Genomic DNA, 25,088 nt, shown 5'->3' with positions numbered 1-25,088 from the left:
GCCCTGAGCTAACATCTGTGCCAATCTCCCTCTATTTTGTATGTGGGACGCCTCCACAGCGTGGTTGATAAGTGAAGTAGGTCTGTACCTGGGATCTGAACCCGCAAACCTGGGCTGCCAAAGCAGAGCGCGTGGAGCTCTAACCACTGAGCCACGGGGCCGGCTCCTGAACTTAGTTCTTTTTATTCCTTGTTCTCCCCAGAATTCTTTCTTCTTACTCCCTTTACCTAGGCCTCCCTATTCTGCTTAGACTCCTGTAAGTACCTCCCAGCAGTCCAGACAGCAGTAGCCAAGATGCTACGACTCCTCCTCGCTGGAGGACGTCAATGATAGGAAAGAGGAGGGGCCCCTCATGGTTCTGCTTGGGTGCAGAATACAACCTCGGGTCACCCCATTTGCCAGAGCAGAAGCTCACATCCCTTTTGCCAGAGTTGCGATGAGGGGCAGAAAGAGGGCACATCCTAATGTCAGCTGCTAGAAACTAGAGCTAAAATACTCAAGCAAAGGGGCCAGAGGAAGAGGCTGGGAGGGAGGTGGGGGCAGCAAGGATGGGAGCAGTGAACATGGTTTTATTAAGGGTGAGGCAGAGACAACAGGGAGAGGGAAGATTCCAGAGTCTCTGATGGTGTCTTCTTTATCTAGATTTTTCAGGCCCTCTCATGTCTGCTGTGGCTTCTCCTCCAGCCCCTAATCCGGGCCTAGGCCAAAGTGGGATGAGGTCACTTGTCAGCACATCTGCGCTGTAACAGCAAAGTCACTCAGGGTCAACACCTCTCTGCTGCGGTCTCTCTTTTCTGGCTGTTTTATCCGGGAACTTCAAACTGACACTGTAGTGATTAAGAACGCAGGTCTGGAGGAAGAATTAGGTTCAGCTTTTTTGTCTTTACCTGAAAGACCTTGGACAAATTACTACCTTCTCTGAGCCTCAGTTTTCTTAATTATACAGTTGTGCCTAAAAATAACCATTCTCACAGCTCGAGGAGAAGATTAATATGCAAAATGCTTCGTACAGTGCGGGGCACATAGCAGATGGCGATACATGGTCACGACTGCATTACGGGACAGTGTGTAATCCCCCGGAAGGCCTCAGGGATGACACTTTGCAAACTGCTGCTTCAGGGAAGAGGGTAAAAAGACACAAAGACGAAGGAATGTTTGGGGGTTCTATTTTGGTCCTCTGTCTTTAAGAAACTTAGATCTTATGGGGCAGTGGTCATTTAGACAGTGGGTGTAGGTTGTGGTGAGCAGCAACCACTCATTTTTTCTATTTGTTATTTTTACTTGTCTGCCCCTTCCACTACCCTCCTAGCCTCCCAAGACAGCACTCTGGGATCTGAATCACCAGTAAGAAGGGGATTTTCCTGATCTGCTAAGTATCCCCACTCTCCCTAAACGTACTTGATTGGACTCACTTAACATCACTTCTCCTCTAACTCTCCACAAACACGCCCCCTAATGTTCATTGTAGATTCAACACCCTGTTACCCCAGCAGACCGTGCCAACAAATCCTCCTGGCTAGCCCTGGGGATAATTAAGGAATACAATCCCCAGCTCAGGTGGAATCTTACCTGCACGGTCTGCCGATCAGGAATGCCACTGTACACAGAAATCTGGGGTCCGGTGGGGCGGCTGCTTCCACCACTGCTGCTACTGACCCCGCTGGTGCTGCTGGTGACGCTGGCACTGCTAGATGTATGGGGGACTGGCAGCTCATTCTCCATGGCTTGTAGGATGGCACAGTTGGGGTGCTCAGGTGGCAGAAGAGCAGGTGGGTTCTGGGAGGAAAGAGGTAGAAGTGGAATGTTAAACAAATCTTACTAGAGAATGTGTACATATACATGAGCTTTCCGTCAGCCTGTGGCGGGACCACCTCTGAACCGAGGGCCTGAGACATACCTGCCATCAGAGGACAGGGTCAGGCATGGCTCACTGGATGAGATTTGAAATCAGGTCTGCCTGATTCTAAAGGCTATGGCCTGTTCAGTCTGCCAGAGGAGGTAAAACCAGCAAAGGGGGCAGATTTCTGGTAATGGTCTTACTGGCAGGGTCTAGGCATCATCTCTCACCCCACCCACCTCTTCATCTTTGGGAGGGAGACACTGAACAGAGAAATTATTATTTGTGCATATTTACACAGCTGGTTAGTGAAAGAAATAGGCTTAAAAATCTAGAGAGGACAGAATGAGAGAAGGAGGCAAATAAGGATGCAGTAAAATAAACTGAAGTGTTTATTTTGTTTTCAAAGCCAGAAGAGCTTCAAGTATGTTTGGAGTCTCTGTTCTCTTCATGAAGTCCTTACTCAGTGCTCTCTGATCTCGTGCTGAGCAGGGCACTGTGTTGAGCAATTTGGTTAAAATGGCAGGTTTTGGAATCAGAAAGACTTGGGTTTCAGTCCTGGCTCTGCCACTTACTAGCTGGGAAACCTTGGTGAGTCACGCTTCTCGAACCTGCTGTCTCAATCTGTCAGACGTAAGGGTATATGCATTGCTGGGAGGATAAAGTAAAATAATGACACAAGGTGCTGAGTGGAGTGTCAGGCATACACTAAGAGCTCCCTTCACATTGGCTGTTGTTGTGGGCCAATTAAAAGTGTCCCCAGCCTGGTTCCCACTGTCTGCTTCCAATAAATCAATCCTCTTCCAAGGTGGAATTGGCACAGCCTCCTGGAACCTTCTATCTCAGTCATTAAAGAGTGCCAGAACTTCCTCCAGGGACCATCCTATGATCTGCATTCAGAGCTGGAAATCATACAGCCCCTTGAGGCGATGTGTTTGGAGTAGAGAGGGGCTGGGAAGCAAGGAAGGGGTGGTGGGAAAGGCATACCCAGACCTGAGTTCAAATTCCTCTCTTCCTTCTTTCAAGCTATTCCTAAAATCCTCATTTCTATATATAAGTTTCTCCTTCTGCCTGTTCCTTCCTACATCCAGAAACAACACTGTCATCCCACCACAGACATTCTATTCTCTGCTGGCAGCTTATACCAATGCGATAAATGAAGAAAATAAAATGACTTTTTCAAACTGATCAGAGCACTGATTAGTGCAAAGAACTAAAATAGTCACTAATGGCCTGTTGTCTTCCCAATGCCGCTCAGTTTGGGGTTGTTGACATTCCTCAGGCTGCCTTCTTCAGACTAGGTGGGTTTCACCTTGAGCTGAAACAAGCGTGGGTGAAAACTAAAAGAGAGGAATGTTGTGGGTAAGAAAATCTAGGCCACTCCCGTTGGCAGTCAGCAAGTTGCAGTTCAGAGGCCTATGGCTCCCAAGGCAGTGTGACAGCCTGCACATGGGGGGTATGACCTGGGTCCTTCAGCAACGCTTTCCCTTCGTGTTTGTGTATCTGCTTTTACTGCCACAGGGCCGGGCTCTTGTCCATGAGTTCCCCTTGTCCTGAAATGCACTCAGTTCTGGGCCTCATTATGGCTTACTTGTTAAGATGCTTATGATGATAATGATGATGCAGGAATCAATGAAACAGCAAAGTCAACAAGTATTTCCTGTGCTCTGCTCCTCTGAAATCCACCTTATGTTCCATAGAGGGAAGGGTAGGCTGGATAGAAAGTGATAGAAGACCTAATTCCTGATCTTATAGAAATGGACAAACTAGTTGTAGGGATGAGGCTTAATTGAAGTTTTAAGGATAACCAAGCAATAAATCAGTAAATGAAAGTTATGTTCAAACATGGAATAGCCCATAGAATCCCAAGGTCTTATCTTTGTTAAATGTGGTGCCTCCCTTTCTCTGACCAGAACTGGGTTTCAGTTTGTAGGGGAGGAAGACAAATCCTCTACCCTCTAGGTCCTTCTGGATGGGCTATGAATTAAATTGACATGAGACAGAATAACAGGAGAAAATCAAACAAAACTTTATAACATGTATACATGGGAGAAATCCAGGAATACTGAGCAACACACCAGAATGGTCAAAGCTGCCACGTTAAATATCATCTTCAGTTAAAGACAAAGGAGGATGTTGGGGGTAGTGGTTTGGGACTTCAAAGGGGAGGAATGCAATTCACATGGAAATAGAAAAGCAAATGTTTGGTAGATAGAAGTTTGATAAGAATGGGCTTAGCAAGGACCCTCACAGACTACCAATACCCAGAGTTATCTATGGTGACGGCCTGTCCTGGGGACAGGACTTTTAAATTCTTTTAGGTAGTTAGGGGGAAAGTCAGAGTTTCTTTCAGTCTTTTTCTTAAGGAAGATTGGCTCTGAGCTGACATCTGTGCCCATCTTCCTCTACTTTATTTGTGGGATGCCTGCCACAGCATGGTTTGATAAGCCATATGTAGGTCCACGCCCGGGATCCAAACTGGTGAACTCTAGGCCACTGAAGTGGGGTGCGCAAACTTAATCACTCAGCTGTGGGGCCAGCCCCTCTTTCAGAGTCTTATGCTTTTAAAAATAATCAAGGCAAAGAGAGACATTTTGGGGTGGCCAATTTTGATCCCCCACAGTCCTGCCTTTGAAACTGTAAGAAGTTTCACAGTCCAGAAGCTGAGTTGGTAGATTGTTCCATCTCACTGAACATGTTTCTTAGTCCTGATAATAGATCAGTCCAGTTAAATTCACTTTAGAAGGTAGTGATGCAGGTGGGCTCCCAAAGTCACACCTATATTGTGGAAGCAACCAATCAGGTATTTAATAAGAAGCATTTCTATGGAAACAAAAAGAAAAACAAGGTTAATGGTTGGAGCAAATTATAAACCAGTTTCTGAGCCCAGGGGACAGCCAGTCAAGAAGATTTTTAGATGTCATGGTTAAAGCATCTTTTGCAGCTTGAAATGTCTCTGATGATGTCATTGAGTGTTCAGGTACCCTTTTGAGTGGCTTACATAGCAACAGGCATGCTAGTGTCGTGATCTTTACAAAGTTTATATTGAGTTATCCAGCTTCAGTTTGTAGGGCTTTAGGAGCAAGTGTGGTTTCAGTTCTCAATGATTTCAAACGAAAGTGATGGGAAAAAAATGGAAAACATCAGTTTGGAGATTTGTAGCCAGATATTTCAGGAGACTAGAAGAATTCAGGATCCAGTCTAGTTTACAGATAGAGAACAAAAACCTCAAAGACAATGAACAGAAATGGAATCTAATTTCCACAAATGTGTACTATAGTTTCTACTGAAACAGAATTTTTCTCTCTAAAATCAGCCTCATTTTTACCAAAGATAGCCAAATGAAGACGAATGGGTTTGTAAAGTAAGTCTAGTTTCAATAAATTTGGCCCAATTATTTACATAAGTACAGCAAGAATAACTATTGATCATATAGGCTCTTTTAAAACTGCTTTGCTGGAACTTTTTTTTTTTTTAAAGATTTTATTTTTCCTTTTTCTCCCCAAAGCCCCCCTGTACATAGTTGTGTATTTTTAGTTGTAGGTCCTTCTAATTGTGGCAGCTGGAACTTTTTATAGGAATCTCAGATTGAACTTTAAAGGCCTCTCAAGGCTAGGAAAGTCAAGCCAAGGATTTTGTCACCAGGCTTTGCCTGCAATACCTATAGATTTGGGTGAATTTTTTTCTTCTCTTGAGGTTTCCCAAAAATATTCTGAGGTTTCCTGCAACTGCCAGAGAAGTGACCTTCCTGACTCACCTGGTAAGGTTGCTGGAAACCCTGTAGACAAGGTACCAGGGCAATATTTCCAAGTGGCTTTATTTCATAAAGTCCAATCTTTGTTCCTCAAAAGCTGTCTGCTCATATCTGAGTCTATGCATGTTTCTTTCAAAAATGACATTCAGTCAAAGCTTTGGTAATATAACAACTTTTTCCAATTGTGTCCTGTTATAAGGAGAACAGATTCTTATTGAACTTATGCAAATAACTACATTGCCATGAAAATAACAATACTCACTCACGAAGAGTTTTTAAATTCTGGAGGGATCAGGAAGGGAGGAAAAGATAAATGTTTCAATTCTGCTTACAAAAGTATAATTTACCAAATTGTTATGTCATAGTTAGCTTAAGAGAAAAGAGAAAAGGTCTCCTTAAATCTGAAAAAACAAAACATTTTTAAAAATCAGCAATATTTTAGACAAAAAGTTAGTAAAATCATCCTCATCAGTTCATTTAGCCTCATGTAATCAGCTCTTGATCCTGATCTCCTGTTAACAGTTTTATGAAGTCATCAGTTTCTCTGTTAGAGTTCTATAATTCCTTACCCAGTTCAGTTTTATGATCTCAAAGTTTATCAGAAACCTGTATTCTAGAGCAAGGGTCAGAGTCCTTTCCATGAATTTCTCTGAAGATGAAAACATTTGCAAAACATCAGAGTAAAACAATAACTGTCGGTAAATGACAAAAGACTGACAGATGGCAACTGACAAAGAAATTTGTTTTTTTCTGTGACACAGAACACTTTAAAATAATAACTAGAATTATGGTGGACAACCAGGACAGACCAGAATTTTTAGGAATGTTATATAATTTTAAAGCATTTATATCAATAACATTTATCCACATAATACCACCTAAGAAAGTTCATCATCACTTATTCTGACAATGCTTCCCATGTAATTTAACATACCAATTAAGCCTAATTAGTTTAATATCTTCTTTATATGAAGAGAGAGAGAGCAAATTTCTTTGAGTAGTCCCAGGGCTAACCAGAAATTCTCTGAGTTTCCTTTTTTTAAGTCAAAAGAAAGATTTTTGGGCCAGCCCGGTTGCACAGTGGTTAGGTGCGCATGTTCCGCTTTGGTGGCCCGGGGTTCACTGGTTTGGATCCCAGGTGCAGTCATAGCACCGCTTCACAAGCCATGCTGTGGTGGGCATCCCACATATAAAGTAGAGAAGGATGGGCATGGATGTTAGCTCAGGGCCAGTCTTCCTCAGCAAAAAGAGGAGGATTGGCGTCAGTTAGCTCAGGGCTAATCTTCCTCAAAAAAAAAAAAAGAAAAAAGAAAGATTTTAATTTTGGGGGAAGTTTATAAAAAATATCAAAATGTTTTAAAACACTTAGTCAAATAGGAAACAATGCTTAGTTATCCATTCAATCAAAGTGACAACTGAAACAATTGGAGAAAACCTTAACAGAGAGACCTCAGCTTTTTGAACATAGGAAATTATTTTAACAAAACATATTTTTTCTGTCTTTTAGGTAGACTTACTCAAAAATAAAGAAAAACCTTTTATAACCTCTTTATCAAGAGTAGACCAAAAGTTCAAGAAAGTTATCCTTTTAAGAGAAAGAAGACCAAAATCTAATTTTGCACCAACTTCCTTTTGACATTAAAATTCATTTACTTAATTGGATTTACTTTAATCTTAGCCAACTTGACCATGCATAAAACTCCTCAGGGTTTTACTTTCACAAACTCTCTGTCACTTACTTTTTACATTCAGAATTTGTCCCAAGTTTTTTCCTTTTTTCTTTCCAAGTACTTCTAGGACAAATGTATCTTTTTTTTTAACAAAACAAACAAAAATCTCTATTCCTCATACCTTCTGTACTGAAAACATTTTACTTTCCTTGTATACAGACTTTCTAGAAATATATGCTTTCTCACAGAAAACTCCTCAGCATGTACAAAATATGTCTACCAACAAACCTAAGCATTTTTAGTTTCTCTGAGATAAGAAACCAAAGGCAGACAAATCTATGCTTAATAGTTAATTTCCAATATTTTGTCTTATGTGGAAATGATCTAGGTACTCAACAGATTTTTATCATTTAACTTAATTTAGCAAAACTCTAAAGTTTTAAGTCACCAAAAGAATTTGGTAGCTGTTTTTTCCAAGTATGCAGACCATAAAACATAATTATTGTACTTGAAAACTCTTACTCATTTTCATCTATCTAAATCATTTGTTTCCAACAATTGTTTTGATTACTCATGAAAACTTCATGAGACATTAGACAAAAATTAGCTATCATTTAAAGCTATTATTTTTGCTGACAAATTTATAACAGACAACATGAGCTTATTTGACTAGTAAACCCAGGCTGCATGTCTGTATCACATCCAATGCTCATAGCTTTAAGGACGTGTCTATTTTAATCAAACCAACAAACTTAAACAAGCTTTCATTCACCAAAGATTACTGCATATCACATTAACTTGAACGACATTTGGGTTAGTTTCTTTTATGTTTAGGAATACTTTATGTAAGTGCTTACTTTAAGCCAAACAGAGCTCTTAATTTTGGCCATACCATCTGGAGGTAAAATATCACACATATATAATGTACATATAGACATACATGACCACACAAGTAGCCACAGACAGAGACCTTATAGCTTCCATTAAATTTTTGTTACGAGTCAGCTGTAATACAAAACTCACTAGTTTATGAGAAACATTTGCATTTCAAAGAATGGCTTTTAGGTCCTAGAGAAGATGGGAGCAGAAAATCTACATCATAAAGGCACAGAGAAAGCAGTCAAGTTTTCTTCAAGATGGAGTTTCCCAGGCATATTTGCCTTACCAGTTTCTAATGTCTCAATCTTTTGTCTCAATTAATATCTAGGAGCATTTTGAGAGGAACAGGGGAGGCTTTAGGATTGGCAAAAGACAAGTGAACTTTGAGCTGCTTTCTAGAGCTGTACTTCTGGCCTTGCAGAGATTTGCAAGACAAAGATGGTTGCTTCCAGTTCCCCAAAGAACTAGATTACAGTCTGAATGACACAAAGAGGTTGACCCACCCTTCCAGCTACATTTTTCCAATTGCTTCTGTATATCAGGGAAATTTTTAAGAGGTGACTCAAAAGATTTTTATGTTCTAAAACTTCAGGACAATGTATTGCACCTTTAAAAGTCTATACAAAGCGAGGCTGGCCCCGTGGCCGAGTGGTTAAGTTTGCGTGCTCTGCTGCAGGCGGCCCAGTGTTTCGTTGGTTTCAATCCTGGGTGCAGACATGGCATTGCTTATCAAGCCACGCTGAGGCAGCGTCCCACGTGCCACAACTAGAAGGACCCACACCGAAGAATATACAACTATGTACTGGGGGGCTTTGGGGAGAAAAAGGAAAAAAATAAAATCTTTAAAAAAAAAAAGTCTATACAAAGCATTTAACAAAGGCCCCTTTTTCTAAGTGTACAATTTAACCCTAGACCAATTTACCTGGGGTGGGGGCTTTTATTGTCTTTTTTATTAGCACCTGATGTCAGCCTCTAGTTTCTGTCTCATGTGGTGTGGGCTCAGGAAACCCTATTGACTTCCCTTTGGAGTTTTTAATTAACACTATCTGAAGGGCAGATTTATATGCTGTCTTACAATCAGGCAGGGGAAACATTCCCCAGTGAGACACAATGTCTATCCCCACAATACAATCTATGATACAATCAGGCAGAGATGCAATCACTTCACATAAAGCCCATGAATATATCAATTTTCCTCCAAAATTTCATCTGAATTCCATCAACTCTTATATCTCTAATCATAGTTTTCATTGGGACATTATCAATACGTTTTGGTCTTATAATGTTGGATAGGGGAAGCATTCCCAGTCAGATATTTTAGAACATACTCAGGCAAAGTTGATATAACCTGTTGATATAAAACTAGCTCAAACATTCCAACATTTATAATCTTATCAACACTTATACTTTTACATTTTCTCAACTTAATTGTAACCTGAGTCAGGGTCTTAAGGCTAGTTTTTTTTTTTTTTGTATTTCTTTTTTAATTTGGCCTTTTCATTGGTATCAATAAAACAATTATGATGAGAGCTTCCAAAAAAATTTTTTTCCCCCTAATTTAAATGATCCATTGTCTGGCCACATTGATGAGTAGGATCTTAATAGCAACTCATACAAATAAGCTTAACCACGGAGGCATCCCCAAAAGAGATCCAGAAAGTATACTCCCAAAAATAGTCTAAAAAAGCAAAGGCCATTCTTGCACAACAAGCAATGAAGGCTGAAATGACAATGGCCCCTTATGAAAGCAATTGGGACCCCTTGTGACACACTCCCCTGAGAGTTGACACAGCTGGACAAAGAGAGCGTGTCTTGGAACTCCAGTCTACTCAACTGGCCACCAAGATGTGTGCCGGTACATGTATCCTCCAGATGGCAGAGATCAAAAAGGTCACAAAGCCAAGCTGTCAAGACATAGAACAAGACAAAAACAAAAATCTCATAACCCATGGCAAAGTTTACTGCTGGACCAGCCCAGACAACAGGCTTATAGAGAGATGCCTGCATCTTCCCTTATGGTTTTTCCTTTTTATGACAAATGACAAAAAACGACAGAGATGAGGAAAATAGTGAATATCTCTGGGAGGGAAAGGATCAATAAACCAATGAGTACTCAACCAAATTTCCCAGAGTTGCTGAGTCCAAGAAGCTAGCTTTACTAGTATTTTCTCCTGCTAATCTAAATTTAGAAAAGGAAACAAAACTCATCACTCTCACTTCCATTGAACCCTGCACGCAGAGATCTGGGAGACTGACGTGGTAAGAACTCTTACCTCTTGCTGGCTCTTGTCAGAGGTCCAGGATCTCTCAGCTGCAGTAGTCCAGGAGCAAGCAGCTTCCAGCCAGTGAAGTTTTATCCCATCCTCGTTGCCAAACTGTAGGGGAAGAAGACAAATCCCCTACCCTCTAGGTCCTTCTGGCTGGGCTACATGTTAAATTTACATGAGACAGAATAACAGGAGAAAATCAAACAAAGCTTTATAACATGCATACACAGTAGAAACTGAGGAAAACTGAGCAACTCGCCAGAATGGCCAAAGCTGCCACGTTAAATACCATCTTTAGCTAAAGACAAAGGTGGATGTTGAGGGTAGTGGTTTGGGACTTCAAAGGGGAGGAAGGCAATTCACATGGAAATAGAAAAGCAAATGTTTGGTTGATAGAAGTTTGATAAGAATGGGCTTAGCAAGGACCCTCACAGACTACCAATACCCAGAGTTATCTATGGTGACGGCCTGTCCTGGGGACAGGACTTTTAAATTCTTTTAGGCAGTTAAGGGGAAGGTCAAAGTTTCTTTCAGCGTCTTTTGTTCTTAAAAATAATCAAGGCAAACAGACACATTTTGGGGTGGCCAATTTTGATCCCCTACAGGTTCTTGCTTTTCATCCCACCCTAGAGAATTTCAAATGAAGTGCTTGTAAACATAAAGAATAAAATGAGAAAACAGCATGGCAGACACAGCAAATTGAGGAGAGGATAGCCTACATCCTGGATGATCAAGCCTCAGCTCCATTTTTTTTCTTTTGCAACAGCTAGGGCAAATCTTGTGCACAGTGTATACTCAATGCTTATTGAGGAATCTAACAAAACAAAATTCTAAGGAGAGTACACATTCCTGTACAGAAAAACTGCACAGGCAAGGACAACAACTGCTCCCTGTGCAGGGGAGAGAGACTTACCTTAACTACATGGGGGCACAGGTGCAATGCGTTTCCCGAACTCTCTTGCCTGCCTGTCTCCTTCCTTCTGCTGCCAAGCATGCCCTTCCTTTCTCTCTTTACTCTCTCATTCTTGGCTTTGCCCCCAGCCCCTCACCCCCCACCCTGGGCAACTTTGCCTTTTCTGTCTTGGTAATTTTGGCCCCAACCCCTGTCTTCTCATTCTTGTAGCTGTCCCCTCATCCCCATCCTCTTCCTCCATTGGTCTCCTACAACTGGCTTCCTTGTGCTGTTTCTCCTCCTGTGTGCTCACACCCGCTTTGTGCTTGGCTCTTGACACTGTCGGGGATCAGAATTGGCCACCTCAAGATGTGTTTCTTTGGCATGAGGATTATTCTGGGCTGGTTACTTTTAAGAAACTGCAGACAGCAGAGAAGCTCTGAAAACCAAGTAAAAGTTACCCTTTGTAAGAGACATTTACTTTTGTAAGGGAAATCTCCATCTGTAAAGATGTCTCTCTCTCTCTGTACCAGGAAGAGGGGCGAGTGACCTTATCTCTAGAAACTCACATTGATGCTGAAGTCAAGGACTTAAATATGCATAATAGCCTTACTCTTATTTACTGTGCTTTTTCTGGTAATCTCCCATAACTGACTCTTCCTACCCCCAAAATCCTCCTTTGTCTTTAGCTGAGGGTGGTATTTAAGGTGACAATCTCAGCCATTCTGGCGAGTTGCTCAGTTTTCCTGGGTTTCTCCCATGTGTACATATTATAAAGCTTTGTTTGGTTTCCTCCTGCCATTCTGTCTCATGTCAATTTAATTCTTAGGCCAGCCAGAAGGATCTAGAGGGCAGAGGAATTGTCTTCCTCCCCTACAACTCTCTCTCTTTCTCTCACCCCCTTAAACACGTGCATGTCCTCCCCTCACCCTTCAACATGTGCATATTCTCCTCTCATTCTCCTTCTCTCGTGCCCTCCTGCCCTAATTCGATTGCCTGCTTTCCTCTAAGGAGCTCTCTCTCCCTATTCCTGACCTCTTTGCTCATCCACGCTCCCCACCAGCCGCCCTGGCCTTGACTGACCTCATTCTGCATCTGGCTCACTCTGTGGTCTTGCTCCCTTGCCTCACAAGCTCCAGCTCTCCCTCTTCTCACTTGGGTCTCCCCGTGCCTGAGCATCTCTTCCCCAGGCCTGATCAGGCACCTCCTCCCTTTCATTCACGTGGGCACACTCTCTTACTCTCTAGACAGTGCATGCTCCAGCTCCCTCGCCCTCCTCCCCCTCTCTGGCTTGCTCTCTGTTCTAGTTCCTGCTTTTGATAGCTACAGCTGTCTCTCAAGCATGCTCTCTTTGGCTCTCTCTCTGTCACTCATGCCAAGCCCAGAGGAGGGAAGGACAGACTGTTTAGGAGATTAGGGCACATTTCAAAGGAGAAGTAACATTTGAGCTGCCTGAACCCACACTTTCTCTGCTTTCACAGCATAAAGCTGTCTGTCCCACCTTCTCCTCCTCCTCAACCACTTCTAGAACATTTCCCAATCAGCAAGTTCCTAGTTTCTCCACAATCTGTACTTCTATTGAGCGTCTGCCACACGCAGGGTATTCTTGATAAGGACTGGCAATAGAAAAAAGGTAGAAGACACGAATCCTCATTTGAAGGTTCTTAACTTTTGGAGGCATATCAGAAAGGTGAAACCTAAGGTCCCTTGCCTCCTACCCCCACACACAAAAATGGCACAGACATATACAAAAATGTGCTCACAATTGTAGAGGTTAATGAATCCTTTGAAGCCTGTCCATTAACTCCGGACTAAGAAGCTCTGCTTCATAGCTACGTAGGGATTGGGCATGAAGTACAAATTTAAAGGTCAAAAATAATGTTACGTACTATATGCTGAGTTCCAAATAAGTGATTGAGACAACATTTGCTAGTGTTCAGAAGAATGAGGTGTTAAGGAACGTGTGCGATGTGACAGATGGAAAGTAGGGGGGCCTTACTCTAGGCTTTACGAATGCCAAGACCTACGCTATTGCTGAACAGTTACTGCTGGGAGATGCACAGATCCCAGCCCTGCCCTCTGGGCATTGGCTGGTGGCTCAGTTTTCCTCGAAGAGGCAATGAGCTAAAGGAGAAAGAGTGTGGACTTAGGAGTCAGCTTGGGGAATATCAGCTCTTCAGTTACTAGTTATACGGCCTTGGGCAAGGCAGTTTACATCTCTGAGTCTTACTTTCCTAATCTGCAAAACTGGGTAATAATAATACCTATTTGGGGTGGTGGTGGTGGTGGTGTGTAGGTGTGAAGATTAATCTCTTAGCCTCATTCCACTTTTCTAACCTTATATTCTACAATGTTAATCTCTGCTCTGGTCTGGTGGATCTGCTTTCTTTCTCCCAAATACCACATGCTCAAGATTACCTCTGCTTCTCTCTTTAATTTTAATGAAGTCCAATTTATCTATTTTTTCTTCTGTTGCTGCCATATCTAAGAAACCACGGCCTCATCCAAAGTGATGAAGATTTACACCTAGGTTTTGTTCACAGAGTTTTATAGTTTTAGTTCTTACATTTAGGTCTTGGATCCATTTTGAGTTAAGTTTTGTATATGGTGTGAGATAGGGGTACGAATTTCTTTCTTTTTTTTTTTTATTGTGGTAAAATATACATAACATAAAACTTGCCCACTCACAATGTTATGAAACCATTACCATTATCTATTTCCAGAACTTCTCACCACCCCAAACAGAAACTCCATAATTACTCAGCAACAACTCCCCATTACCCTCTCTCCTTCAGCCCAGCCCCTCATAACTTCTAATCTACTTTCTGTCCCTATGAATTTGTCTATTCTAGATATCTCATGTAAGTGGAATTATACAATATTTGTCCTTTTGTGTCTGGCTTATTTCACTTAGCATAATGTTTTCAAGGTTCATCCATGTTGCAGCATGTATCAGAATTTCATTCCTTTTTATGGTTGAATAATATTCCACTGTATGTATATACCACATTTTGTTTTATCCATTCATCTGTTGATGGGCACTCAGGTTGTTTCCACATTTTGGCCACTGTAAATAATGCTGCAATGAATATTGGTGTACAAGTATCTGTCTGAGTCCTTGCTTTCGATTCCTTTGGGTAAATACCTAGGAGTGGAAGTGCTGGATCATATGGTAATTCTATGTTCAGCTTGTTGAGGAACCCCCAAACTGTTTTCCCAACTTTATTCTCTTGCTGGATCTTCCTGCTATCTCTGCACCATTTGTTGAATTACTTCTGTTCTTGGGCCTACATAATTCCCCCACTAAGCTTCTCAGTGTGGCATGTGAATCCTCCATGAACCGACCCTGCCTGCCTCCCCAGCCTCATTTTCCACCACTTTTCCACACTACACTCTCGCTGGGCTCAGCATGATCCCAAACAACCTGAAGTTTTGGACATCTGGCTATTTCCTACCTCTGTGACTTCACTCATTTACCCATGGCTGTTCCCTTCCCCTGAAATGCCTTCCTTGCATTTTTCCCTTAACTAACTCCTTCGATCTTCAAGACAACTTGAGTGTCTCCTGTAAAACACTCACTAAATGCATGCTCCTCTAATACTTCTCTCGCTTCCTTCAAACTAGACCCTCATATCTTCTTTTAAGCCATACAGCAGGAAGGCTGCTCGCACAACACTTTGTGCTTACCTCTGTCCTAGCACTTAGAATGTAATATTACAAGAAAGTGATTTGCTTATGTGTCTCTCTTCCCCATTGGACTCCAAACTCCTGGAGAATAGGGATCATGTCATATTTTCCCATGTATACCTGGTGCTTCATTTCATAAATGTCTGGTGAGTAGAATTGCTTGAAATGCACCACACTCGATCCTACTTCTCATCTGAAAGCTCAGCTTAATTTCTACCTCATCTGTGGAATTCTCCCCAACTTCTGTAGAACAGACAACACTGGTGATTTAATTTCAGTACCTTCCATTAGTTGTGTCTATACTAATAATAGTGATTATTTATTCAGCACTTACTATGTGTCAAGCACTACAGTAGATGCCTTATACATACCCATGACCTCTCTTATGGGGTAGGTATTATTATCCCAATTTTGTCAGTGAGGAACTTATCAAAGTAACTTGTCTAAGGTCATCACAGAACTAGCAGTCAAAACCAGGTCTGACTCCAAAGCCAGAGCTCTTCCCACACTGTACCCTCTTTCACCCACAATCCCACTTTGAGCCATTATTTCATGATTGGACAAAGCCCACATCAAAGCATACCAGATTTTCAGAAGTGGAAAGAACTGAGATCACTGAATTTAATCCTGTAATTGTCAATTAACGTCTATTAAATATTTTATACTTACAAAATAATTTCTTTTTCTATGTAATATATACATAAGGGATAATATGTATGTGTGCCCACCAAGAAGTTTAAGAAGTCAAACATTACCATAATCTCCCTTGTTTTTCCTATGCAAAAACTGAGGCCCAGTCTTTGGGGAAGTGACTCACTTAAGGAGAGGGGGCCCCTTGGACTCTTCTCCAGTAGCATGGACACAGAAGGCACCCCAGAAGACCTGCTGGACTCCTGGTGGCGGGGATTTACTCAACCAGAGGGTTGGAGTTTGCCCCGAGGAGAATTCAGAAGCTAGGGTCCCGCCATATGTCACTTTCTCATTGGTCTCCTAGTGGAAGGGAACTTGGCTTAGAAAGAAACAGAATTAATTAGGAAGTGTAGACCAATACAGTAGCTTTCAAACTTTTTCTACTGCAGTTCCCCTCTTCGAACCCCAGCTTTCAGTGCTCACCTACTCCCACCTTCCTTCTGCCGTGAAGCTCTGGTCTGTGGGCAGTAGAGGTGTTCGGAAGTCTCAGTGAGGGCTACTGAGGCATCTGTGGGCTCACATGATGCTCTGAACCCTGGGCCCCACATTAGAAAACCTGAACCCTTAAATTTTCATAATATTTATCTTTAAGCATTTTATACATCCCTATTCAATTTCCTTTTAATTCCCACTCTTCTTCTTCCCTCCTCCTCCTTCTAACTAGTTCCTTATTTCTTCCCCCAGGCCACCCATCCCTGTGGACTCCCACGATGAACCACAGCCAAATCTGATTAACGGCTAACATCCAGAGCTGGAAGCCTGTTTTTCTCTGGGATCCAACTCACTGTGTGGTTTTGTGGGAGCCCAAGCTCTGAAGGCTGTGATTCCTGCTTTAGTCAATCCTCCCCTCCCAACCGCAAGGGACCACTGTGAATGATGTGCTGACTGCAACCGCTTCGATAGTGATCTTATTACGGGTCTCTGCTGCCCATGGGGCCTAAGACCAGCAGCTGGAGAAATGCTGATGGGTCTGCCGCCCAGGAGCCACCAAGTCTAGGGAACACTATGCCTTTGTCCCCAGGGTCAGGAAAATCCATTTGCTGCGGATTACAGCTGTGACAGAGGTTCGAGGGAAGTATAAGGGAAAGACACTGAAAACAGAGCTTTCCAAATGGAGCTGAAAGCCCTGGGGGAAAGTGGGGTGGAGTTTCTCCTAATGGAGTCGGAGACTGACAGGAAATGAGAGGTCTAGTCTGCCCCACAAAGGCTGCCGGTATTATCATTCCTGTAGGCTCCATAAGGAGAGTTTGCTCCTTTGCGACGGCTCTGCCTCTCCTCCTGGGTTGTTTCTCTGTCCGAGGTATAAGTCAATCACAGCAGTGCTCAGGTTCTCTAGACTTAGGGGCTCAAAGCGAGACCTCCCGCACCTCCACATTGCTGCATTAACATAAGCATCCTGATTTGTACCAGTCTAATCACGCCTCGGGCAGCTGTCTCAGGCTACTGTTACATTGGAAGCAGTCCAACAAATTCAGCTCAAACCTCCTCAGAACGTTCCCCGCCTTCCCCAGTCCTCTGCTCATCGCCTCCTTTAGGTCTGGAAGCTGAACCGACTAAATGGAGGCTAACAAGGACAGAAATGAAGGATGCGAAGTTAAAACTGAGCATATAGTCCTCGCAATCAAAACAGAATGATTTCATTGTGAAACAGAACCCTATTAATTCTAAACGAATAACCTTTTGCTGAAACCTCATTGTTTTCTTCGTAATCTATAGAAGGCAGACTGTATCAAGCGTTTCTATAACAAGCTGGTAGAGGCTGGTTGAACAATAGGAAGAGGAAACAGAAGGATTTGATCTCTTGGAAGGAATACACAGGTAAAGCTCATTATGCAAATGCTGAGTGTTTGGGGAGCGAGACTCAGGCAGCTTTAGTGTCACTGCTCGAAGACAGGGCAACGATAGAGCCTCCATCTCCCGTGGCAGAGGCTGGCACTTTTTCTGCAAAGATCCACATAGCAAACAGTTTAGGCTTTGCAGGCATCTGGACAAGCCGTAGGTGGAGAGTGGTTGTGTTCCAATACATTAGTTACATAAAAAAGGTGGCGGGCTGGATTTGGCCCGTGGCTGTAGTTTATAGGACCCCTGTTCTAAGGCAAATTCATTTTTCCCTATCAGCCACATGCCTGACAGCGTACCTGTAGCATATTGGTTAACGGCATGGGCTTTGGAGTTAGAAAGGCCTGGGTTCAAATTCTAACCAGACCACATAGTAGCCGTGTATCCTTGAGCAAGTGACATCATCTTTTGGGCCTCAATTTCTTCAGCAATAAAGTGAGATGGTGTTTCCCTCACGGGGCGGTCATATGGATTAAATGAGGTGTCTGCGATGCACTGAGGACAATGCTTAGCAAACAGTAAGCATGTGATAAATGGCGAGGGTGTGAGCCCAAGCTGGAATTTGGAAAATGATTACTTTAACCACGGTGAATAGTGAGCACCCCTTAAGTCATTTTTCATCATTGGTCACGGTCACACTTAAAAATCTCTTTATAAAGAACCATGGTCCATTTTTACCCATCTAAATTATCGTCCAGAAGGCTCTTTAGGAACACAAGCTTTAAAGAGAGTCAGTCTACACAGTATAAGAACGTGTGCTCCCGAGTCACTGCCTGGGCTCAAACTTCAGCTTCCTGGTTGTGTGACTCTGAGCAAGTGACAAACCCTTCCTGGGCTCCAGTCTCCTCTACTGTGAAACTGGGGCAATAAGACCATCTTGTAGGGTTGTTGTATTAGATGAAATAATACGAGTCAAACAGAACTGTGCCTGGCACTTAGTAAACACTTAATAAATGTTAGTTTCTATTATTATTATTATTTCTTCTTCTTCTACTTGACATTATTAAAGCTTCTTCAGCCTTAACTCCAGGGCTTGAAGAGGGATGCTATTCTGCAGGTTTTCCAGAAGACAAACACACACACAAACTTGCATCCATTCATTACGTTAACTCGGCGCCTAACTTTAAGACACCCATTTCTTTAACTTTCCCATGAGCCATCACACACGATATCCATCTCCTTTTTTCTCTCACTTCAAACAGTACTGCCTGTTATGGGCTGAACTGTGTCCTTCAGAAAAAAAAAAGAAGGTTAAGTCCTAACCTTCAATATGGCAGAATGTGACCTCATTTGGAAATAGGGTCATTGCAGACCAAATTAGTTAAGATGAGGTCATAGTGGAGTAGGGTGGGCCCCGACTCCAGTATGACTGGTGTCCTTATAAAAACAACGTCATGTGAAGAGACACACACACAGGGAGAAGACAGCCATGTGAAGATGGGGGCAGAGGCTGGAGCTATGCCTTCAGAAGGCAAGGAGCACCTGGGGCCAGCAGAAGCTGGGGAGAGGCCAGGAAGGACTTCCGAGGGAGCGTGGTCCTGCTGACAGCTTGACTTCAGACCTCCAGACTCCACAAACATTTCTGTTGTTTTAAGCTACCCAGTTTGCGGCACAGACTGGAAAGAGAGTAGGTTGTGGTAGGGCAGAGGAAGACTTTATTTCCAGAGGAAAAGGTACTTTAATTTCCATCAATTAACCTCAAAGTTAGAAAAGTCTGTTTTTCAAATCTGGTGAGAGTAAATTCTTCATGCTATGGCTTCAGCCAGTTCTTCCTCGTTGAGCCTTAGTGGAGCTATGCATTCCTGGGATTTGTACATAGAAGATCAGTAGCCATGGTTATAGACAAGACCTCTATAAAAATCTCTCCACAAAGCACGCATGCGCGCACCCCCCCCCCCCCCCCCCCCCCCCCCCCCCAACTGTTTCTAGAGCTTGCCCTTTTCTGCCACTGCATCTCAGCCTTGAACGGGCCTGAAGTGGTGTTAAACCACGGTAGGCTGGTCCTTCTGCCACTGCTACTTCCTGACAAGCATAACTAAACCAGGACAGGGATCGCGGGAGGCAGCCAGGCTTTCAAAACAAACTTTCAAGGGCCTGGAAATTCACCTATGAATTCTTCACCAGCCTTCTTTTCTCCGCTTCCTCCTGCTCTACTCCTTCCCACTGGGGTCGGCCTGAGACCTCCAGGGGCCCTGTGGGTATCGCCTTTAACTCTGCAGCACTTGGGGTTAAGGGGTGAGCTCACTTTCATAAAGGCCAGCGTGGAGAGCACCTTGGAGAAGCAGGGACCACATTGGGATGCTCTGTTTCCTGCTACCACCTGAGCATGCAGAGCTATTCCAAGACAGCAGCCTTCCCCCCTTAGGGTTTCCCTTTACTTCCCTGTGCGGAGATGAGGCCATGGGGCTTTACCGACTTGGGTAAATTATAAAGAGATGGACTGCCTGGGATAGAAGTGCTGCCTCCTGTCACGAAGACTTTTGTTCTGTATGAAAGTGATCTTTTATCCACTAGGAGGGCAGTGGTCTTAGGCCTCGTGCTGGCCAATGCTAATTCTTGCCATTTATTGGGTACTTGCTCAGGAACACGGGCTTTATATGCATCTCACTTATTCCTCACAACAATCCTATGATACAGAGATTATTTCCTCATTTTCCCACAAAAAAATTGAGGTTCTGAGAGGTGCAATGCTTATCCGAGGCCACAGAGCTAGCAAATGGCAGGCGTAGGATCTGAAACCAGGGTTGCACGTCCACGCACAGGAGCAAGAATTACTTATGCTTACTCCAGGCTAGGCCTCTCTGCCCCAGTTGTTCCTACGAAGGGAACTTGGCTCCTACTGCCTTCCGTCTGACAGACTGTCTCACAGAGCGATCTCCAGCAGGGGCCCGGTCCGTGACACACCTGTCAACGGCCACTCCCCCGGGGCCTCCCTTGTACCCCAGCAATCGCGCCTGGAGTAGTCACAGGGGCACGTCTAACATTTGTAGGCCTTCCCTGTTCATAAGTATTTTCAGATCCATTAATTTACTATCTTATCTACTCTAAGGCTGGTCCTGTTAGCAGTGTTTACAAACTCCTTTTTAACTATTTAGTTGAAAAGTAATACAAAACAAAAACCACTGCCCCCGGTGCTTTGGAGAGGGGTAGGAAGGACAGCCATCTTTCCTGAAGGCCCACTATGGGCCGAGCACTGGCTCAGGGAGGCAGCAAGATTTAGAAGAAAGAGCAAGAGCGTCCTGTTCAGAGCAGGCTGTTTGGATTCCTGCCTCCGCCCCAGCTGGGAGGCCTCAGGCAGGTTCCTCAGCCTCCGCAGCCCTCTGTCTTCTCATCTGTTAACAGTGCCGATGACATAGATTTTTACCAGTTATTAGGAAAAGCAAATAAGAAAATGCAAGCAAAACATCTAGGAGAGTGTGTAGCACAGAGTAAGCACTTATTAACCTCCTTTCGCCTGCCTCATCCTTCTAGCGTTGTTTTGGAGCAGTAATTACTGATGAGGAAACAGGTTCTGAGTGGCAAAGTGTCTTGCCCAAGATCAAAAAGCTATTATGTGGCATAAACCAGAAGAGTCTGAATCTAGAGCTCACGTCTCAACTGTAACATGGGAGTGCCTTGAAGGTGGAGAAGGGAAGACGCTCAAAAATTTGGGCTTTTAATCCTTTACGATTATTGAACATACTCTTAGTCCAGGCCTGATCATAAGCCTTTCACTAGAGCCCAAAAAGTCTCATTCTCAAATCTTAGGAATTTTCTTCCTAAGAAAAGAAAAAAAGAAAAAAAACACCCCACCTACAGGTAAAATTGGAAGAAGTGATACCAGCATAGACTTATCCATGGGGTGTGTGTGATGTGTGAGGGGGTGTTCATGCCTGTACACTCACGTATACAGGTGTGCTGGGAAGGGAGGGGGCAAGCAAGAGACAAGAAGTTGGTTCGCGACTACTATTGCTAGATTAAGTTTCCTGCGTGACTCCAAGCTCTGTGCAGTCAAAGTGCTTCAGAAATCCAGAGAGTAAGTGATCCGTAAACAGGCTTCTTGGAGCTATTTTTCATGCAGTGACTGGTCTACCAGTTCTCAAGGGGTCTGGATTAATATTAAGGCTACATTACATTGTGGACAGGCGTACAACTCGAGATTTTAGCTTCCTTTCTCCACTCCCTCCTCCCACCTTCTCTGGGACAGTTCCGTCCTGGGGTCCTCACTGCTTTGGCCCTGCCTGCCACTTAGAGGACTCAGCCATTCCTAAGAGGCTTTCTCTTGCTCTGCTTCTGCCCTAGCAACTTGTCATGGCAGCTGTTTCATAGCTTTGGAATCACAAAGCTATTCCAGAGTCCCCCAGGCCCAGCTCTGGAGCCTCCTTTCCCTCATTTGTCCCAATAATAGCCTCTAATTGCTATTACCATTCTCTCTAGCAGAAACATACTGCATGTCTGTGGTCAACCTATGATCTGACCATCAGCCTTCTGCTTCCTGCTGCATTCGGAATGTTATGTTCCATTCCATTTTGTACCCGTACGTCTGCTTATTCTCTCTTAGCATACCTATTGGCTTTTAGCTTCTTGTAGTTTCTAACCCATTCTGTACCGTCTGCAGGGGAAAACTCTCTAAATGGGGTAGATCCTCCACAATCTTCCACTCTTTCCAGTCAAGTACAACTTTACCCTACTTCTTTTCTCATATTTATAAAACTTAGGTAGCTAATTTGCATAGTTAGAACAGGTAGAATTAGGACTAGAGAGCGGAAATTGTAAGGAGATAGATTTCAACTCAACAGAAAAAAACGACTTACTAACAACTCGAGCTGTTAAAAAGTGGCATGGGCTGCTTTGCGAAGAAGTGAGTTTCCCGTCAGTGGAGGCATTCAAGCAGAGGCTGAGCAACCACATGGCAGGCATGATTCATGCAGCGTTGCCTCTAGGGTGTCTTTTAACACTGGTAGTGTATACTTCCGTGAAAACATTTTACTCGACGTCAGAAATCCACCAGAATTTTAAGCTTTTGGCGTATTTTGAAACTCTTCCATCTACGAATGTTCTAAAGGCTAATCTTGTTTTCCAAGCTGCAGGACAGCTCCTGCTTTTCATCATTCTAGTTACTAATGAAAAGGGTAAATTCCACTAGTATGAACTTGCTGCTTCTTGTCATCTACTCCAGGTGGAGGGAACTATTGTTCTTATTTCATGGATGTGGCTAAGCAGAAAAGCTGATCTCTTTTGGACTGCCAGAACACTGGTTAACCACCCAACTAGCTCACCCAACCACCGTTCGGCCATCCATCCATCCTTTCCATATTTATTGAGCAATTACTACTGTGCTTGGTACTAAATGGAATACCAAAACGATTCAGATATTGACTCTGTTCTTAAGGAGCTAAGAGTTTAAGAGAGGAAATAAGAAAAGTACATAAATAAATATAACAGGTGTCAGCAAGCATTTTCTTTTTTTTCCTTTTTCTCCCCAAAGTTCCCCAGTACATCGTTGTATATTCTTCGTTGTGGGTCCTTCTAGTTGTGGCATGTGGGACGCTGCATCAGCGTGGTTTGATGAGCAGTGCCATGTCTGCGCCCAGGATTCGAACCAACAAAACCCTGGGCTGCCTGCAGCGGAGTGCGTGAACTTAACCACTCGGCCATGGGGCCAGCCCTGCAAGCATTTTCTATACAGGGCCAGATAGTAAATAGTTCAGGCTTTGGGAACCATGTATGGTCTCTGTTGCATATTCTTATTTGATCCCCCCGCTGCCCCCTCGGCAAAATTTAAAAATATAAAAGCCATTCTTAGTTCCAGGACTTTACATAAACAGGTTGTGGGCTGGATTTGGCCTGGCGGCCCTAGTTTGCTGACCTCTGAAATGTAATAAGGAGTAAAGGGATGACCCTCAGTTGAATCAGCTAGAAGTTTCATTTGGGTTGGGTGTTTAAAGATGGGTTTGATTGGGACTTTGGAAATGGGGAGGGGGCATTCTGGGCAGAAGGAGGACAATTACACATTGTCCCCCATTTTCTATTCTTAGAGCAGAGGTTTTCAAAGAGTGGTCACTTCCACCTGGAAACTTATTAAAAATGCAATTTTTAAGGCTCACAGTGGCATACATGAAGCATACACGAGGATCACCTGGAGGGTTTGGCAAAACAGATTGCTGGGACCCACCCCCAGATTCCTGGTGCGGCTGGTCCAGGGACCACACTCTGAGGACCACTGCCTTGGAGAATACCTGCTACATCCGTATGGAGGGCGTGGATGCTTTGCAGAGCCCCAGGTGCATTCCATTCAGTGCACAGACTCAGAAAGGGGCTTCAGGTCACCTTGAGTTGGTGATGACTTTCTTCCTCCAGGGCAGGAGCTGTGAGGCTTGTTAGGCTCACCCGCTGGAGGCAGCAAGTCATAGTGGGGGCTGTGCGCTTGGGAGGATATTGCCTTCTCAGTCTTGGTTACGGACACACATTCTGTCTTGCTCCTGATACATTCGTGTATTTTTAGCACTGCTACAAAATGGTCCCCTCTGCATTATTCTGGGGACCACCTCCTTCGGTCAGGCCAAAAAAAAAAAAAAAAATAGTGCTCCTATTTTAGCTTATAATTAAATGACTTCTAAAAAGTCAGATGTGGAGCTCAGAGAGGCTGAGCTGAGGATGGGAAGAAGGGGAAGATGAGCCAGAGAGAGTGCACAGAGGAATGTCAGAGGAGGTTACCGGCAACCAGATGCAGGAGGAGTCATTAATCTGCCAGACAATGAATGGCAAAAGGCAATTAGCTTGCCCGGGGTTGTAGCAAGCCAATGAAGTATGCAGTAGGCAACTGAGGGTCTAGTGTAAGGGCAGGGTCATGGCCAAGGAACTCAAAAAGAGGACAAGATAAGGGAGGTTAGAGGTGGGAAAGCCATCTGGGGCTAGCAGGAAGGGAAAAGAAAGTGCTCGTGGTCTCCATGAATATTCATTACCCAGTGGAAGCGTCCAGGTGTAGCTGCACACTTGTCAGGGCTCTACATGCTGTTACGCTAGGACACAATCTTGGAAATGAACTAGGTGCTTCAGTATGTGTGTATGTGCGCACACACACACATGCACACACACACAAATGCTCTCTTCCTATTACTCTTCATACACCTGCCAAGTCTAACCTGGCAGAAAGGTAGGCTGAGGACTGCCTGGCTGAATAACATAGGACCACATGCCTCAACAGTGGCGAAGTTTTAACACACCATTCTAAACTTCAGTTTACGGCGCTTCCTTCCACATTTTAAAGCAAGCTTGTTTTTTCTCTGTCACCCGCCTCATTCACATGCGCATTCTCACGTTCTCTTCCTTGCAGGCGGTCTACAGCCATGCTAATGGTTCTTATCTGCCTATATACATTCTCCAGACACACTCATTTATTCATCCTCACTTGGAGTCATTCTCATATATTAAGCACTACCTCTTTCTTCTAAAAATCACTTCAAATGTCAAAGTTGCTTCCATAGCTTCTGTTCCTGCTGTCTGCAGGAACTGCTAGCTTTGTCTTTCTAATAAAAAAGGAAAATGTACCAATATTGGCTTGACTGAGTAAAAAGCCCAACCCAAAGCAGAT

The 25,088-nt window shown here is 43.6% G+C and overlaps 1 protein-coding gene and 1 long non-coding RNA gene across 2 annotated transcripts in view; one reads left to right on the top strand and one right to left on the bottom strand.

Moving 5' to 3' along the window:
- The window catches only part of PHC2 (polyhomeotic homolog 2), a 50,885-nt gene extending 49,148 nt beyond the window's left edge, over nucleotides 1-1,737 (bottom strand). The window contains exon 1 of the mRNA XM_046661050.1: nucleotides 1,570-1,737. Coding sequence (XP_046517006.1) covers nucleotides 1,570-1,722 — 153 coding nt within the window. The 5' untranslated portion in view covers nucleotides 1,723-1,737. The remainder of the gene's footprint in view (nucleotides 1-1,569) is intronic.
- Nucleotides 1-25,088, top strand: part of LOC124239332 (uncharacterized) — a 76,869-nt gene that overhangs the window by 25,873 nt on the left and 25,908 nt on the right. The window lies entirely within an intron of this gene.

Source organism: Equus quagga, chromosome 5 (genome assembly GCF_021613505.1).
Source record: "Equus quagga isolate Etosha38 chromosome 5, UCLA_HA_Equagga_1.0, whole genome shotgun sequence".
NCBI lineage: Eukaryota > Metazoa > Chordata > Mammalia > Perissodactyla > Equidae > Equus > Equus quagga.
The sequence above is the reverse complement of the archived record's forward strand: the minus strand, read 5'-3'. Positions and strand labels throughout refer to the sequence as shown.